General features: G+C 36.4%; 1 protein-coding gene across 1 annotated transcript in view; it reads left to right on the top strand.

The window, feature by feature from the left end:
* LOC150084734 (uncharacterized) overlaps positions 1 to 20,048 on the top strand; it is a 147,343-nt gene that overhangs the window by 74,329 nt on the left and 52,966 nt on the right. Inside the window, exon 4 of the mRNA XM_090376338.1 lies at positions 16,802 to 16,898. Within this exon, the coding sequence (XP_090232464.1) occupies positions 16,802 to 16,898 (97 nt within the window). The remainder of the gene's footprint in view (positions 1 to 16,801; positions 16,899 to 20,048) is intronic.

Below are 20,048 nucleotides of genomic sequence, written 5' to 3'. Positions count from 1 at the left end.
CCACTGCATATCCCGGAGCAATATGGCCTTAGTTGCTAATGCTCCTAAAAACCAAATAACAAACAAACAACCTCCCTTTCTATCCTGTCTATCCTTTGTGTACACATTGTACTCCACAAATTCCAATTCTGCATTCCTAATATCTGTGTGACAACACATCTCTGATATCCCAACAATATCCGCCTTTGATGTCTTGACCAACACTTCAAATTCATCAAGAGTTTGTTGATGGGGGAGTTACCTTCCCCTTCAGGTTTTAAACATTGACGAAACCAGCCTCTTCTGGAAGTGAATGCCCAGGAGAATGTTCACCAAGGATGAGGCTAGTTTACCTGGGCATAAGCCTATGAAAGATAGACTCACTCTTGTGTTGGATAGCTGTGCCTCTTGAAATTTTAAGCTAAAGCCTTTGCTTGTGTATCACTCTAACACCCCCAGAGTATTTAAACAACAAAAGATTGACAAAGGCGTACTGGGAGTGTTTTGGTGCCGTAACAAGAAGGCCCGGGTTACAGGATATGTCTTCAGTGAATGGGAGGTTGAAGTTTTCTGTTCTTAAGTGAAGTGTTATTTTGAGAAAAATAAACTTCCTGTGAAGGCACTGCTCCTGCTGTATAATGTGCCGGGCCATGATCCCAACCTTGTTCAATTTGACTTTGTTCAAGTCAAATAAAATTTTTGCCACCCAACACCATTCCTCTTCCTCAACCAATGGACCAGCAAGTGATTGCAAACTTCAAGAAAATTTACACCACAAAAATGTTTGCAAGTTGCTTTGCAGTGACCTCTGGTGAAATGCTTTCACCCTCAAAGATTTTTGGGGGTTCAAGTTCAATATGCTGGATTGTGTGAGGCTGAGTGTAAGTTCTGGGAATGATGTTTTCACCAGATGCTTAAATTCAGCCTGGAAAAAAATTATGTAGTTATGTACCAGGTACATAATGAGTTGCTGCTGCTCTACTCTGACTAGACCGACAGTGTCACTGATAATGTCACAGCAGCAGCCGTTAAAAATGTCTTTACTGCAGAAACTCATTATGAAACTAAAATTGTGTAAAGTTACCATTTTGCGTATATATTCATGAGGGCATGTTGTATTATAATTCCGACACCGAATTATTTTGGAAATTGTCTTTTCACTCATCCCCCATTACCTTTTTTGATAATGAGCAGTAAATTGTGCAAGAGTTATATCTTTTAATGTTTTGCCCCATTTTTTATTTTTATCAAAAATACTATCTTTCCCTATATCCAAAGACTCACTATCAACTTGTTGTTCTTCCAATTCTGCTTTTTGATTTATGTAATTTCTGACGCTCATGTGGCCATACCATTGGTACATATTCAATCGCTCTTGAAGACACGCATTTTGGGTATTGTAATAAATACCAGGCTGCCTCTTGTGAACTCATCTCCACAGAATTCAGTACATCTACACTTAATGCTTGTGTTAGATCAGTTATATCCATATCAGGATATTCTTCTTGAAGCTCTATAATTTTCCTTTGCAGGTTGCTTATTCCTCTGTTAGTTTTATTCACATATTCAACTACATATGCTGCACATGAATATTCTTCTATGATAAATTGTAAATCCGAATTAGACTTCAGCATTCCTAAAATCCAAGGATTGTAATTATTCATAAATTTCTCTTCTATCTTGTGTTTAAGAAATACACGTGGCCGTTTGATACCAGCCCTCAAAATGTTTAGATATTCTTCTTCTGATTGGCATGGATTTGATTTAAGGAATTCTTCAAAATTAACATGATTATCCAATTCTAATGAGTCGTGCATTTTATGATATTTTTTGCGATAAGCTAATCTTTGATTGTCATCTGCAGCCATCGGTATCAATATACGAGTTTGCGACATTGGCCTAAAAGGTACTTCAAATCGACATTCGTGTTGGTTTGTGTTATTATTTTTATAACAGGTAAAAGTATGTTTATGTTGCTGTAAATTTGAATAATCTGAAGTTTTCTCTATAGAACATAATGCATCTATCATTTGGATTGCGTCTTCCATCCCACCTTTTTCTTCTAATGGTGGAGAGGGTGCATTGTTCATCCATAATAATATATATGAATGTGGACTTCCTCAATGCTTAAATTCAATGCGTTTAAAGAAATTCACAACATAATATTTCCCAAAAGGACTATAGGTTTTCGATTTTAAAATTTTCAGTATACTCTCAACAATTTTATTAAAGTATATGGCACACGTTACGGGGTCTTCATTTATTAATGTAGCTCTTTCCATGTAAGGTAGATCCATAACTTCATTAGTTGTTATTTCTTATTTACATCTGAATTTGTATAACATACAAATTCAGATGTACAAATTCATACAAAGTAATACACGCCATGTGGTTCACACGCACTCAACATCAAGAACATTGTAGGTTTCCTAATTGACGAATCATGGCAATCACATCTTGTTTATGTCGACTCCAATAATATCTGAATTGGGAATTGATTTTAGAAATGCCAAGTTAGACTCTTAATGACGTGTTTATAAATTCTTTCGATTCCAGTATAGAACGAGTAATGTTAGCTGTTATTCCTACTGATTTAAATGCAATTTGCAAATTTTCTGTGGTACGCATTCGCATAATTTTCATTGCCATATATTGCAAATGTTGGTGAGTGACTCCACGATGATAGATCTACGAATTTCGCTCAATGCCATCATAAAGGGAGTAATTTTCAATCCATTTTTAAATTTTCATGCATGTCCCAAATATATAGCTGGAAAAGAAAGTTCTGCATGTATATCAAATATGAAACTTGTTGGAGATGATTTCTGACCCGGTTCTACACATAAATATTTATCTTCAGACCATAATAATGTTTTGTTATTGAATTGCCGACCAGGCTAGCCGGGTGGGTAAAGTGCCTGTCTGGCAACCCAAAGGTCGCGGGTTCAAATCCCGCCTCGGGCATGGATCAGAGTAGTGCAAAAACCTTGGGAGGTGCCTTATGGCCGCAGAAGCTGATGTGCCAAAAACTAACAAAAAAAAAAAAATGTTATTGAATTATCAATAGTTCATCATCATTGTTGACAGGTTCCACAATTTCATCTGAATTTTCCTGTTCACTATCATCATTTGTCCCCAAAAAATCGTCACTTACTTTTATGCCGTAGAATTTATACTAAGGTGAATTTATCAAATACCGTAACCATATTTTCACTATTTTCTTCTGCACACATCCTTGTAGATATGGTGATTTATGTATGAATCTTTGTTTTATATGTACATTAATGACATAATCGTCAAAATTCTCTAGTTCTACCTAGAGAATTGATGAACCATCGTATTTACATTAACTGGTACATTTATTACTTGTCCAATGATCCCATATTGTCCATGTTCATAACAAATGACGAATTTGCATAAAGGGTAATCGTAGCGATATCAAACGCTCAGTTACAACATCCAGTGGAGGCAAATGAGTAGGATATTTTGGATATATGAATTCATTTTACGTGGCCACAGTTGGTATCCGTCCCTCTTTTAATGAAGTATGACATGTATTACATGTCACAAAAGTACCCACTTCTTGTAAATGAAATTCATTTTGAAGTAATTCATATGAAGTTGTTGGAAATGGTTTCAAATCTAATTGAAACCATAAATGATCACAAACATTACGACTAAATCCAAGTGGGTTTTTGTACACTAGTTTTTCAAACCCACTGTCAGCTCGTGTAGACACTATAGGGATGTAATGAGGAGTCTCATTATTAGCCATTTCTAATTTCGCTTTCATTCGTTCTGCCGGAGTTTTAGATTCCTGGTATGTATCAGGCATACTAGAACTCTGTTTTTGTCAAGTATCAGGCATAGTAGAATTCTGTGGTTGAATTTTATTATGATTCAGAATAGTTTGAATTTCTAATTTCCTTTTCTTCCATTCACGATATCCCTTCATTATTTCAGCTTGAGTTTTTTTGGGTGCAGTTTGAGAACTCCCAGGCATAACAAAACACTCTTGTTGAATTTCATCTGGATTCACATTTCTGTCCAACTTCCCTTTCTTTCTTTCACAATAGTCCTTCAAATACTGGGCTGTAGATTTTGGCACGTATTAATCATTATGCTGATATAATGGTATAACGTAGTGCATCACTGCTCGATTGTACTTATTATGTTACTGCAACTTGTTGTATCACTGCACTTGTGTACAATTGAGTTTTCTTAGGCACATGCATTGTACTTGTTGCGTCACTGCAAGCAACAAGTCCAACACATGTGCATCGGGTTTTGTGATGATTTCTAGGTAACGTAACGTAACGCAACGTAACGCTTTTTTTCCAAATAACACCGGTAAAAACGTTTTTATCGTCAAAATCTGACTAATTATCCATAACATTGACAGATTTGAAGATGATGGTGCTTTGACAAATGATATTGTCACTCTTGTCAATCAGTTGGATGTGGAGGACCTTATTGATGCTCATGGGCGTGAGCTAACAGAGAGCTACAAAAGATGGAGAAAATTATGAGTGACACCGGAAAGGAAGAAAAAGACACCCAAAAAGTGTCAGCTGAAGAGTTGAAGACTGCCATTATTTGTTGGGAGTGTTTAAGAGAAGTGGTAAAAATACACCCCGACATTGAAAGCGCTGAACTCATGATTTGCAAAATGGAAGACAAAGTCATTTCTTACTTCAGAAAGCTACAAAAAAATCATCAAAAACAATCCACTTTGAACAGTTTCTTTGCCAGTAGCAGCAAAAGACAAAAGCTGAAAGACACTGGATGCTTGATGAATGACTGGATAATCTCACCACCACTGACTTCATCAGCACTGCACTTCGAGTCTGAGGTAAATGCTATTTTATTGTTTGTTTTTTATTTTAAGGTGTTTTATGATTATTTATAAAATAATCTTTATAAAATATTCATTTTTAATGTAAAAATGAAGTATAACATGTAAGAAATATCTGTTTTATGTGTTGTCGGGGAATGAATTACATGAAATCAATGTATTGCTTTCAACTTACAATATTTTCAACATACAGTGGGTTTTGTGGAATGAATTACCATCGGATGTCGGGGCCCCAACATCCGATGGTAATTGATTTTATCGAACCCGCGACCTTTGGGTCGCGGGTTCGAATCCCACCTCAGGCTTAGATCAGAGTACTGCAAAGAGTACTGTTTTTACAAAGCTTTTTGTAATATATTACATATTTTTTCTGGAGGGAATACAAAAATAAAAAATAAAACATGAAAATATGAAAATCTATATAAATTGATCCATATTTATCAACACAACTGGGAGTTGTGTTGATAAATATGGATCAATGGGTAAAGTGCTTGCCTGGCAACCCAAAGGTCGTGGGTTCGAATCCAGCCTCGGGCTTGGATCAGAGTACTGCAAAAACCTTGGGAGGTGCACTATGGCCACAGAAGCCGATGCGCCAAAAACTAACTAAAACAACAACAAAAAAAAAAAAAACATGACAAAGATAATAGGCAATTTACACATATGTGAATGTGCCTAAGAAGAAAAGAGGGGGAAAATAGAAACATTGAATTAAGTACAAATTATTTATAACTGTAATTTAATCACAGTTATAATTGTAATATGAAAAGTTAATTTTCTTTTGAAAATAAATTGCTTACATACAAAAATAGTTTGTTAAACAAAATATATACTTACAGTGAAAAAAATTTTAGTAAATGAAGCTCGGTTTTTGTGTGATCAAAATCCCTTTGAAGTTTCATAGTTCATCAGTATTGAATTGATCTTCATTCTCAGTGGAAACTGTACATTACATTTGACAGTACATTTGACTTTTTTTGCCTTTTTTGAAAGGCATTTTCTTATAGCAATACATTTGAATTTTCTTTTCCTTTTGTTGAATGGTGTCTTCTAAAGAAATGATCATGAACCTAGTCTGTCTTTCACTGTTCACAAAAGGGAGTGAGTGAGTGTTTGTGATAGCTAAATTTTAACAAGTGATCCAGGCATGAGAATGATTTGCTCGGAAATCAAACGAGAGAACAAATATGTGCTGACATTTTGGAGTCAAAACAAAGAAAATACAAACTTTCTGAGTAATATGGGTCACCTGCAGTGAAACTTAACTCTTCCAATATGATCCAGAAACAAAACAACAATTGTTGCAATGGAAAACACTTCACTTTCCAAGACCCAAGAAAGCAAGAATATCAAATTTGAAGATAAAAACAATTCATTATTTTCTTTGATATAAAATGTGTTATTATGATTGAGTAGAAACCACCTGGTCAAATATTGTTTTACTCCAGTCTAATCAAGAAGTTACCAAATACTTCCTTAAAATTTCCAGGAACCATAACCAGACCTGAGTGTGCTACTTCATTGTACAGGATGCCAGGATATTTCGCACGCACGCGCGAAACACACACACACACACACACACGCACACGCACAGGAGGGGAAGGGGTAAAAGGTAAAAGTGGGGACCTTTCAATGAAAGTATCTTGGTATTCTCACCTTTTTATTTTGTCAATAAATATGTCACTTAATATGCTATGAATTTAATACATCCTTTAAAGATTTGACAAGAGCTGTTGAAGAAAATCATTTATTTACTTGACCATTTCATTGGATTAAAGTTGCTTATTATGATGTATTCTAATTTATTCTGCGCGCCTCCGTAGCCAGGTGGGAACGAGCAGCAGCAGTGCGTAGCACACGCTTCTTGATTAGACCGGGGTTCGAACCCGTCACCACCAAATACGGAGGATGCGGAAAGGTCAGGGAATGACCACCGCATATCCCGGAGCAATATGGCCTTAGTTGCTAATGCTCCTAAAAAAAAAAATCAAATAACAAAATAACAAATCTAATTTATTCTCTGAATAATATTGATAAAACCTTTATATTTACATTTAAACTGATTTTCCAAATGTATTTTAATATGATTTAATCTACTTTAATTCAATTTAAGAATGTAATTTATATCACAGATACTTACTTAGAAGCTTCAGGAAACATTACCAGATATGAGGAGACTACTTCATTTTACAGAATCTTAGGATGGATTTATTTGGGTTTATATATAGAAAGAAGGGAATGAGGGGAGAAACCTTCCAGTGAATATATCCAATCATTCACACCTGCTTCTTTTCAATTAATATGTCACTTAATATACCATGAATTTAATTCATCCTTTAATTTTAGATTTAAATATTTGATTTAAGAATTGTTAAAGAATATCATACGTTTGTCCTTTCGCTGACCAGGCTAGTCAGGTGGGTGGTAAAGTGCCTGCCTGGCAACCCAAAGGTCGCAGGTTCGAATCCCACCTCAGGCTTGGATCAGAGTAAAATGCAAAAACTTTGGGAGGTGCATTATGGACACAGAAGCCGATGCACTAACAAAAAAAAAAAAAAAAAAATGTCCTTTCCTTTTGGTTAGTTTAAAGTTATTTATTGTGATCTAAGTTATTCCTGTATATTTACATTTGAACTGATTCTCCAAGATAATTTATTTTATTTTAATCTGATTTAAGAGTGTTAATTATATTCCTCTGCCTTTTAGGTCTTTATTATTATTATTAGCCATATGGTGCAAGGAAGCCTGAGGCTTATGCTGCACCGGCCAAAAAAAAAAAAAAAAATTTCCCTATTACCCAGGGAGAGAGAGAGAGAGAAAAGTAGAAAGGAATCACCAAGAAAGGGAAGAATGATGATATCCAGCTCAGGACCCTGGGTGTGCCAAGCCCATACTCACCAGATGTGAGCCCCTGAGGCTTCTCCCACTCAATCATCCCTTTTAGCATTAGCATTAGTATTAGTAGAGGCGCATGATGCAAGAAAGCAAGCTTATGCAGCATCAGCCAAAAAAAAAAAAAAAAAAATCCTTCCACTTCACCCCTCCGTTCGTTCGAAATACCTGTCCAGCTGAGCCTTAAATTTATTTAGGGTATCAACTTCCACAACAAGGGATGGAACTACCCGCTGGCTAAAGGCAAATTACATCTGTCCTTTCCTCAATTTGAATTTATGCCCTCTCAGGTGATTATTCTGAGCAAGAGGCAGAATCCCATCAGCATTGAGCATGCTCAAACCATTCAAGGCTTTGTACACCACTATCAGATCACCTCGCCGGTGCTTAGTCTCCAGACACTGTAATTTGCAAAACTTAAGCCTTTCTTCGTAAGAGCAACCCTTCGTTCCGTTCACTAACCTTGTTGCCCTTCGTACTCGTTCCAGCAGCTCTACATCCTTCTTGAAATGAGACCTCCAGACCTGTATACAGTACTCAAGGTGCACCCTGACCATTGCCTTATACAAGGGAATAATCACCTCCCTATCCCTGCTAGAAAAATTCCTGTATATCATTGATAAGACACCATGAGTTACTCTTGCAGCTCGTTGGCACTGCTCAGAGAACTACATATCTGCCTGCACAATTACCCCCAAGTCCTTCTCATTCTCTACCACTGTCAGTGTAGTACCACAGAGTTGATACGTTGCTCTTGGGTTGCTGTTTCCCATATGTAGTCTTTACATTTGTCAATGTTAAACTTCATTTGCCACCTCTCAGCCCATCTGCTCAACCTTTCCAGATCCTGTTGCAGCAGCATAGCGTCAGTAGTGTCCTTAACAACCCTGCCAACTTTTGTATCGTCTGCAAACTTGGACCTTAAGCTTGATATGCCATCATCAGTATTATTTATAAATACAGAAAACAACAACAATGGACCCAACACTGAACCCTGAGGGACTCCACTAATAACATTAGTCCATGATGAGCAGTGTCCATTAATTACCACTCTCTCTTCTGCCACTCAACCATCCCTTTAGCCATAGCAACAATTTGCCACCAGTGCCACACTGCTCCAATTTGTGCAGCAGTCTTCCATGTGCAGCAGTATCAAAAGCCTTTCTAAGATCCAAATATATAATATCAAAGTTATTCCCTGCATCCAATTCTTTTGTGACTACATCATAGTATCCAATCAAATTGGTCAGGCAAGACCTTTCCTTAACAAAACCATGCTGTGTCTGAGCTATAACTGAATATATAATATCAAAGTTATTCCCTGCATCCAATTCTTTTGTGACTACATCATAGTATCCAATCAAATTGGTCAGGCAAGACCTTCCCTTAACAAAACCATGCTGTGTCTGAGCTATAACTGAATTGTTGTCAAGATGATCCTGCAGTGCTTCCATTAATTTTTCTGGAACAGAAGTTAAACTCACAGGTCTATAATTACTTGTGTCAGCCTTTGATCCTCCTTTGTGAATTGGGTTACATTTACACATCTCCAGTCTGTGGGTACCTCCCCTGAGTCCAAGGAAGCTCTCATAATTATGGCTAATGGATTGCTTACTTCCTTTGTTGCCTCCTTTAATATAACTGGATAGATCCCATCCACCCCAGGTGCCTTTCTTTTATTTATCTTCAACAATTTCTCCTCCACTTTACTCTCAATTATTACAAGATCATCTAGCTCACTGCCAGTGTTTACTTCATCTATGGCATTCCCCTTCCTGAATAACTCCTCATGTGTGAATGTAGATGCAAAATATTGATTTAGTTTGTTAGATACCTGAGCAGGATCATGAACAGTTTTGAACCATCAATATCAAGTGGACCAATGTGATTCATCCCCTTCCTTCTAGAGTTTACACAAGTAAAGAACTCCTTGCTGTTTTTCTTTGCATCCCTTGCCCAAGATTTTTTGTAATCTGCCTTCGCCTGCCTAACCTCCTTTGTAACATGATTACAGATCAACTTATATCTATCATAGGCTTCTGTGTCACATGTTAATTTATATGTATCCCATGCATTTTTCTTCTCTGCCATATGTCTCATTAGTTCATCTGACATCCATTTAGGTCTGAACCCTGAACAATATTTCTTAGTTGGTAGGTAAAGCCTAGTAGCTTCCAAGATAAGTTTTTTGATGCTTCCCATTTTGGGTTTGCTGTTGGTAACATCATCAGTTGGTTCCACTGTATGGAATTTAAATACTGTCTCAGACCATCGTAGTTGCCTTTACGAAAGCAATAACCCTTTCCTTTACCCCTGATGGTAGTTACCTCCTCGAGTAAATCCCACTTCAGCACACTGTGATCACTGCCACCTAGTGGTTCCTGTATCTGCAGATTCTTAATGCATGAAGAATCACTACTGATAATCAAATCAAGAGTATTACTCCCTCTAGTTGCCTCCCGAACATGCTGATTTAGAAAACAATCATCCAATAAATCCACAAAAGCCTTGCTAGTGTGTGAGTGACCAACCCACAAATTACTGTCAATATCTGGGAAATTAAAATCCCCCATTATAAGACTCTCTGATTTACTGGCCCACTCTATTTCCCTGTACAGTTTCTTATTATGCTCATCAGAGTCATTAAGCCTATAGCACACTCCTACTCTCAATTTTGATCTCCCAATGCTTATGTCACACCAAACTGACTCGACACTGCACTGTCCAGCGATGTCGACTGGCTTCACTTACTTGGAATTTAATTGTTTCTTAACTAATAGCATAATCCCTCCTCCCTTCCTATCCTGTCTATCCTTTCTGTAGACATTGTATTCCCCAAATTCCAGTTCTGCATTACTTATATCTGTGTGACACCACGTCTCTGATATCCCAACAATATCCGCCTCAAATTCATCAAATTTATTTACCAAACTCTTAGCATTGGTGTACATGCAAGTATACAGGCACCTGTTCTTTTTCTTAGCTACCCTAACACAACCCATGTGTTTACTTGTATCCCCAATGACTCCCAGCAGTCTCTGAAATATCCTGCATCTTATTTTCCAAGCTGCTGCTCATTCCAGTAGAAGCAGTGCAAGAATCACTTTCACCTCTGCCAGTGGCTACTGTTAATCTATTAGTCCTTGTATCCCCCAATGTAAGATCCATCCATACATTCCAAATCCACTAAGATGTTTCAAATGCTAGAAGTATAGGCATTCAGAAACATGTAAAGGTAATGCTATTTGCCCCTTGTGTGTGTGTGTGGCTTAAAAGACCACTCCTAATCTGAATGCTCTGCTGCAATACCACAATTTGCAAATTACCAGGGTGCTCATCCTGCATATTTAAAACCTTTTGAATCATGGAACATTAATAAGAAAATTCTAAAGTACAAGGTAGAGAAAAATGTCTCGTACCAATAATAATGCAAGCAGATATTAAACCTAATGCCTTCCAATTCATATGCTAGTGCAGTTAAAAACACCAAAGAGTTTTCATTGCAGACTGATATAACAATTCCTCCCAAAATATCTCCTTCTCAATTGGCCAGATCGTTCTTCATGGATGGCAAGATACTGATGGCAATGGAAACAAAGAGCACATCTAATTCTACTAATACCAAACCATTTGATGATCCCCCCTTACTTCAAAGTTAGAATTGTTGACAAAGAAGAAAGATCCTGATCTTCTGTGGAATAAACAATTAGATCAAAATATGGTCTTAAATGAGAAATCAGATAATGAAGTTACATTTCTCCTATTACATGCTGATGATGAGATAGATGTTGGTTGTACAGTATTTCCGAAGCGAGAAAAATTAAAACAGGATTGAAAGAAAATAAAGCAGTCAGACCAGTTCACTTAACCTAAACCAAAATAATGCAGAAAATCATTCAATGGAATAGTAGAGGCTTATAAAGTTACTTAGATGAATTAAAATATTTATCTTCAAATTATACACACCAGTTCTTAAGGTATATACTATACAGATGTGACAGATGTCTTGAATCCTGGCAAGAGGAGTAGCAGCAATAATAGTTTATAGAAATGTACTATCCAAACATATCCAGCTTTGCACATCTCTAGAAGTGGTAGCCATGTGCATTGATCTTGGACTCTTGCTCTTGTCTCCATTTATATTCCACCAAACATATCATGTTCCAGTATAGAACTTGACAATTTACTAAATCAACTGCTCTCACCCTATATGCCTTCTAGGTGATTGAAATGCACGTCACTCTTTGTGGAGTTCTCTGAACATGGATCGTAGAGGGCAGATGTCAAAACTGTATTTAACAATCATCAGCTAACCTTACTGAACAGAGCTATAGATATGTATATTCACTTCCCCACAGGATCTAGCTTTGTTCTGGACCTGTCCATATGTTCCTCATCCATTTATCCTAGCATTCAGTGGACAGTATTAGCCAACCTTCAAAACAGTGATCACTTTCCTATAATTTGAAAAATACAGACAGATACAGACTATGCATGCAAAACGAATTACCTGAACCCCCCATATAATGGGGGATTCGGGTAATTCGAATTCCCCATTATATGGGGGTCTTCACCGAGCAATTTTCTAATATTAATCTCATTTGATAATCATTTGATCCATATTGGTTCTATTAATAATGTCACTATGTATATTGAACAGATACTCGATGCTGCTGCCAGTGCAATACTGAAATATTACCAATTAATGATATAATGTTTGATGGACAAGAGATTGCTTTCTTGCCAAAATTCTGCAATGAAGAATCTTATAAACTACAAAAGACTCAAAACTGAAGCTCGCTGAATTTGTAGGAAGGCAAAACATGATGCATGGATTAAATTTACTTCTACCATTTGCAGAAATGTTGACTCCAAATAATCTTCAGAAAGATCTGCACCCTTAGTGGAAAGTTTCAGCAAACTTCTTTACCGATCCTATCTTAGAAAGAAAAATTTCTTCTATAATCAACATTGCAGAGACTTGTCTCAGTTAATCAACAGCCGTTGCATTTTGTTCAATTTTCAATTTACAATTCAATTAACATTTGCTGTCATCTCATCTTCTCTTCTTATGACGACTCATTTAGTCACACAAATCCAAAATTTGCAAAATAGCTCTGCTGGATCTGATGGCATTTATTACATAATGCTTCACCACCTTAACTCCAACTCCATATTCACATTATTGCAATTTTACATTACAGCAGAATCTTTGAAGAGAGTATTTACCCTGATATATGGCATCAGTTAATAGTGGTAGCCATAGCAAAACCAGGGAAAGATTTCCCCCCCCCCTCCCAATCAGTTATCATCCTATAACTCTGACCAGCTGTTTAGGAATAATCCTGGAAAAGATGGTTCACAAAAGACTCATCTGGATCATTGAAGGTCAGAATGCTATATCTGTTGTAACAGAAAATTAAAGTTGAAGCTCACATTCGAAATGCCTTTGTTAAAAATACATGGTAATAGTAACTTTTGGTATTAATAAAACATTCAACACCACCTGGTGTTGAAATACTCCAAGACTTATAGAACCTTATACTATAAGTCTTGGAATACTCCAAGACTTACAGAACCTTAAACTGAGGGGTTACCTGCATCAGTTCATTCAGAATTTTCTTTATCCCAGGACTTTTCTAGTATGATTCCAGAATGTTTTGCCGACAATTCACATGCAAGGATTACTTCAAGGATTGATTTTAAGTGCAGCTCTTTTTGCATTACATACCACTCTAAACTACAGTAGAAACCTGTATGTATGTAGATGATCTAGCTATTTCCTGTCAGTCATTGAAAATGGCTACCATTGAAAGACAACTACAGTTGACAGTAACTAAAATTGAAAATTGGACAAAATGCAATGGCTATTAATTAACTGAGGCAGAAAACTTCAATGCACTTCTTTAAATTGTGCTCTCTTCACCCAGAACTTGTCTTCAGACTGAGAGAAATAGAAATACACATGACAAATTCCATAAGACTATTAAGTTTAGTTTTTCACACCAAACTAAATTTTCATAAACATATTACCTACCTGTGAACTACATGCCTCCATAAATTAAATATCTTTCATGCAGTGTCCTCAACATCTTTGGTTGCTGACAGTCATTGCTGAATTTGTACCATGCTCTAATCTGGTCATAATTAGACCATGGCTATAATATGTTCTTAAGATAAAAAGAATATCTTACGATCTCTCAACACCATCCAGCGCAGTGCCCTTTGATCTGTACTAGGTGCCTACAGAAACTTGTCAGTTAACAGCTTGTACATTGAAGTTCATGACTGCTCACTTTACCTTAGAAGACAAAGCCTACTCTGCCAATATGCAGCCAAAATAAAAAAAAAAACCTCCCATCCCACCCCTATTGTGTATATCTCAACCAGCCTCTTTGGCTAACACTATGAATCTAAGCCTAATGAACTTAAGCCTGCTTGAATGTGCCTTTGAGAAATAGTACATGAATGGAAAATCGATCTCAACAAAATTGAGGAACATACAAATATGCCTTTACACCCCTGGGATAGCATGAGCTAGATATTGATCTATACTTTGCTAAGTGGTCAAAAAAGTACCATATTGTCCCATAACATCCAACAGCTACATGCTAATCATGCTTCAGAACATGTTGGGAAACTCATAATCTATATGTTAATATATAGTTAATTCCTATCACATGTAGTTTCAGAATCCCTTCCAGTTGCATACAACATACTTTCTGCAGAATTATATGCTATTCAGCTTACTAATTCAGCTGATTGCTAACATACTTAAACGAAGTATGTTAACAATCACTTTCACTTTCTGTGTTAATATATTCTGACTCAGTGCCAGCTCAGCCATACAGGAAGACATTCTTCTTATCATCCCCTCCTACAGGAAATTGGAATTCTGCTTAACCTCTGTCAAAAAAAAATTACTGTGAAATAACTCTTTGTTGGATCCCAGAATATACCAGAATAGTAGATAATGCAGCTAAGTCAGCATCATAACTGCCAAACAAAAAATGACAGTCCTTTATACTGACTTAAGGCCAATTATGAAAAAAGCAAGTGAAGCCGAATGGGCCCAGGCATGGAGATACCAAACCAACAACAAATTACATGAAATAAAACATAACCCACAAATATGGGATTCTAGCATCAGGAAATATCACAAAAAGGAAGTAATGCTTGCTAGATTGTGAATTGGCCACAGCTTGCATTATGCATTATCATCCTTTAGCTAATTAAAATACCCCCCCCCCCTTCCGTGCTACATTACTATGTTGCAGTAAAAGTATTTTGGCATTCTCTTGGTTCAGAAATTCCAGATTATTATGCTTCCAGAGTTTCTCTAATAATCAGAATACACCTATCCATCAGTAGATATTAGGTAAATCTGCTAATCTAGAAGAACTGTTCAATTTCATTCAGCAAATCCAATTTGATAAAAAATCTAACAGCTTTAGCATAATCACACCCACATGGACATTCAGCCAATTCCATTGTAATCTCTCAGTGGAATGTTTCTATGGGCAAGCACTTGCTTCTTCAGTGACTCAAATTCTTGTAACTCACCAAGTTCTACTTTGAGATCGGTACACTCTTGTGCCAGTTGCAAAGAAAAGAATCGTCAGTTGAGCTAGATCTGCCTACTATACCAACCTTAGAATACATGCCACAGGCTATATAAATGACAAAGTTGCAACTCACACTGAAAATGCCTGAAGGCATCTCTGTTTGAGTTCCAGTGTCCTTGGACTTTGTATTGTAAGTGGATCTTGTACCAACCATTATTTAAGTAAAATTTAAACTTTACAAAACTTACAAGATTTAAATTTACAATATATAACAGAATTTATGTTAACAAAATATTGCAGAAAATAAAATGTAACCACTAAAGAAGTTAAATTTAAGCTACTGAATGAAAGTTATGAGTTCCTGCCAATGTATTGATAGCAATGGATATCTGAATATTAAGCTGTAGCTTTCCAAATGCTTATCTAAATACAAAAATAAACTAACCTACATTACTATAGGAATTCAAACTATATGTTAACTACAATTTAATGTATTAAAATAAAAAAAAATCTTCAAAATTATTTCAAAAACTAACCTGCTTCATATGATGAAGAGCTTCAGAAATATGCAGCCACACACTGTAGCCTCGATCCCCAAATGTTTAATGCTAAGAGGTAGGAGATACTCTTACTTTCTCTTGGGTTTGTCATGTAATATTTATTTATGAACATCCTTTAAGAAATCTTTCTGGGATATTGTATTTTTATTAATTTCTGTTTAATTAGTTTTTGATTTTCACATAAAGTAAAACAATAGTATATGATACCATTGTTTTACTTAATAGTATATGATACCATTGTTTTACTTAATGGTATATGATTGTTTTACTTAATGGTATATGATACCATTGTTTTACTTAATAGTGTATGATGCTCCTATTTTACTTAATAGTATATGATGATACCATTGTGTTACTTAATTACAGCCCCTTTATAATAAGAGGGATGGTAGACTCCATCAACAGGGCATGTTTTTTTTTTTTTTATTGCAAATACAGTAAAATGTTGATGTAAAAATTACTATATTAACTCCTAGCCATGTAGCTAGGAGCATTTTGTAGCTGTGTACAAAATGTATATGTTGCTCTTCTTGCAATAACAATTTCTGAATTGAAAATTCTGAAGAAGCTTAATTGGAGTCTGAAGAGCTCTAGAGTATATTAATGTATTTTAATTTATTCTGCTCAGAAACTTAAATGGTAGCCTTTGCAGTTCTGAAATTGAGGATGGATTTGGTTGATAATTTATTTTTAGGTGATGTCAACATTAAGCTCAGTTGGAGGTTAAGTAGATGCCACATTAGTCTCGTGTGCCTAGCCTGCAGTTTAACTTGCTGACATCATTAATAAGTTTTGTTCATGGTTGTTCAAAAATTAATTCAAAATTTATCATAACATTTCTTTTAATCACTTTAATTTAAAATTTAAAATTTTTTTATTCAGTTATGTTGAGAATTATTAAGTCTTAATTTCCTCATGAAAGTTTTGTTTTTCTTCTGCTTATATTTTAGAAAATGGACCACAATGACCGTCCATGGGCAACAGCAGAATCTTCTAAAAAGTCATCTGTTAAAAAACGTGAAAATGTAATATTTGTACCACTTAAAGGTATCTGTATTCGCTTCAGTTCTCATATTTAATTTATCAGATCATTAAATATAATTCTGTGATTTTTTTGGGATTGATGAATATTTCTTTCTCTCTCACCCTACAAAGTTTTATTGCAAATTCAGCAAATGATCTTATATTTGTTTAATGCATAGAGGTAGCTAAAAGATTGTGAGCAGGGAGAACAACATTTTTTGAGCATGTGCACGAAAATTTTAGGCCCTAGGTGCCAAGCATTTCGTGGCCAAGCAATTCTAGTATGTTTCCCAGAGCATTTTCTCAAAAGAGCATTTCAGCCCATCGTCACCACCAAATACGGAGGATGCGGAAAGGTCAGGGAATGACCACCGCATATCCCGGAGCAATATGGCCTTAGTTGCTAATGCTCCTAAAAACCAAACAACAAACAAACAAACAACATTTCAGCACATAGATTCTATTTTTTTTGTTTCAACTACCATTTTCTTGATTTATATATCAGAATAGCTCTTTCACATTACAAGAAAGCAAAGGCCCAGAAAGGAAATTCACCTACCTGTTTGTTATTCTAGCAGTATTAACAAACTCAGCTGCTTGGTTACCTTGTTTCACTGCTCCTCCTCCCCATGGCGGGGATGGAAACCTGAGTGATAAATCAAACACGCAGAGTCAAAAGGAGCAAAACATGGACTATGACAACTTTCCCACAATTCAGAGAGCAAATCCAAATTCATCCCAGTGACGACACAACCAAACGAAAGAGACTGAAGATGGATGATCCCCTAGTAGAACATCCAAGTTTCCTAAACCTGCATTCTTTAATGTTATCTGTATAGGCAATCTATCGCTATATCTCATACAGAAATGTCTTGGAAGTGTAGCTGGTTTTCCCCAAGAATAGTTCAAAGCTGAAATCTGACCCCTTGCTGATTGAGATCACTAGCTCCGAACACTCTTTTTGAGTCCTTCTCAAACTCACCCCATTTGGTGGAGTTCTAGTTAAGGTGTCCACACATGCTACACTCAGTATCTCCAAAGGTGTAATCTCAGCATGGTATTCATCAGGTGGGGCAAAGTCCTAACTTTGCCCCATCTGATGAATGTCTCAGAGGAAATTGTCCAGAAATTGCAGAATCAGAAAGTCATACAGGTAAAGAGAATTATGCTGAAGAAAAATGGCATGCTTGTTCCAACTCACAGCAGGCGCAATATGGTCATAGCAGCCCTTGCGCCAATAAATCCCACTCCAACAACAACAACAACTCACAGCATCATACTGACATTTATTTCACCAAACCTACCTTCATCAGCAAAAGCTGAGTATTTGAGAACTGCCTCATTTGTTTGTATATTCTGAATCCAATAAGACTGTGTAAGTGTCAGAAATTTGGACACTCTCAAACAGGTGATGCAGTATGCCCTAACTGTGGATTGAAGGAGCATGCCCAAGCTGACTGTAAATCCCAGTCTTAACTTTGCCTCACTTGTAAAGGCAATCACACTGAAGAATACTTTAAACAATATTCTTCAGGTCTTACAAGCCACTGGTCTAACACACAGTTCCAAAACAGAGGTCCAAGCACAGACCCTTGCAGATATCCTCGAGAAATAACTTTAGTAAAAGCTTGCTCTTGGGATATAACTATTATCATTCTGCTATTGAAATAAGATCTTATCACATTGAATAGATAATAGTTGCTGTTTGCAGACCTGAGATGCTTTCCCACCACAGGGAATTGAAAGCGGCCTTGAAAGTCAATGAAAATGGCTAGCTCGTCAGAAGCATTGGAGTTTAAAAACTGATTTAACAGGGTATTTATGACCTCCTCCTCCTCAGCTGAATGACCCTTTTTAAAGGGTTTGATGGTCTGAACTTAAATCTTGAGATGCTAATAAGCCTTGAAGTCAGAAGTTGTTCAAATAATTTTTCCAGGTTCGCTAACAGCAATATTGGACAGTAAGCATGTAGATCTGACAGATTTACCATGTTTGTGTAAACCTTGATGAGAGCTATTTTCCACATTTGGAAATACAGTGGCAGACAACAAAATGCACCACTTGTGAATTTAGCAAATAATGTGTTTTGCACTGCATTATGGGTTGCAGAAATGTTTGAAATGCATTTGTTAGATGGGATATATATCTCTGTGAAAGAAATCCAATAAAAAGACTCCACCTGATATACCTAATTGCCATAAATATCTTCCCAAAGGGTAAAATGCAATATTAATGGAAATATGAGAGATCATGCAAATGGTCTCTCATATTTCCATTAATACATACATTTTATTGCATTTATGTGTACAAACCAAACATACATTTTATTGCATTTATATGTACAAACTGAAATAACAAGTTAACGTTAATAGTATATGTACTGTAAATCAGCAAAATAAGTCCTCAATATTTTGTTGTTCCTCTCGAGCTGCAGTTACAGCCTTGCAGTGATTTGGCATACAGTTAATCACCTTCTGGATATACGTCCAATTTTGTCCTTAGTATAGTGATCCACTTATCTGTTTGTTATTCTAGCAGTACTAACAAACTCAGCTGCTTGGTTACCTTGTTTCACTGCTCCTCCTCCTCCCTGTGGTGGAGCTGGAAACCTGGGAGCATTGTAAGGCTCGCACCCTTACAATACTCTCCTGCAGCTGAATCTTACTTGTTTGCTTCTTCTGAGCAATTTTAGACATTATATACCAGCAATTTTCAATAGGGTTCAAATCTGCACTCTTGCCAGGCCAGTCCAACACATGCCAGCATTTCTGAGGTATGAATGCACCTTAAAGGAGAAAAACGAGGGAAAACTTTGGTGTAAATATGTTTTAAGCCTTGTGAGGCAAGAAGACAAACTCACCATTAAATCTAAATAGCATAAAACTTACCAATTTTGCTGTGTGGCAAGGTGCTGAGTCCTGTTGAAAAATGCAGTTTAGGACGTCTGCGTAGTGATCCCTAATAATGGGTTTCAGGCACTCCAAGTTGGTTGTAGGTTTCTGCATTCACCGTTCCATTAATAAACTTAATTCACTCCACCCCTTTGCTTGTTATGTATCCACAGACCATTTGATCGGCAGGGAAATTTACAGTTGGTGTTATGGAGTCAGGATGGTATACCTCCGATTTTCGTCTTCTGACATATTGCTTCCCATTCGAGTCATGCAGGTTGAA

The sequence above is a fragment of the Mastigoproctus giganteus genome, chromosome 6 (assembly GCF_048544385.1).
Source record: "Mastigoproctus giganteus isolate SK-2022 chromosome 6, ASM4854438v1, whole genome shotgun sequence".
Classification (NCBI taxonomy): Eukaryota; Metazoa; Arthropoda; class Arachnida; order Uropygi; family Thelyphonidae; genus Mastigoproctus; species Mastigoproctus giganteus.
Note: the sequence above shows the minus strand (reverse complement) of the source record. Positions and strands in the feature narration are given on the sequence as shown.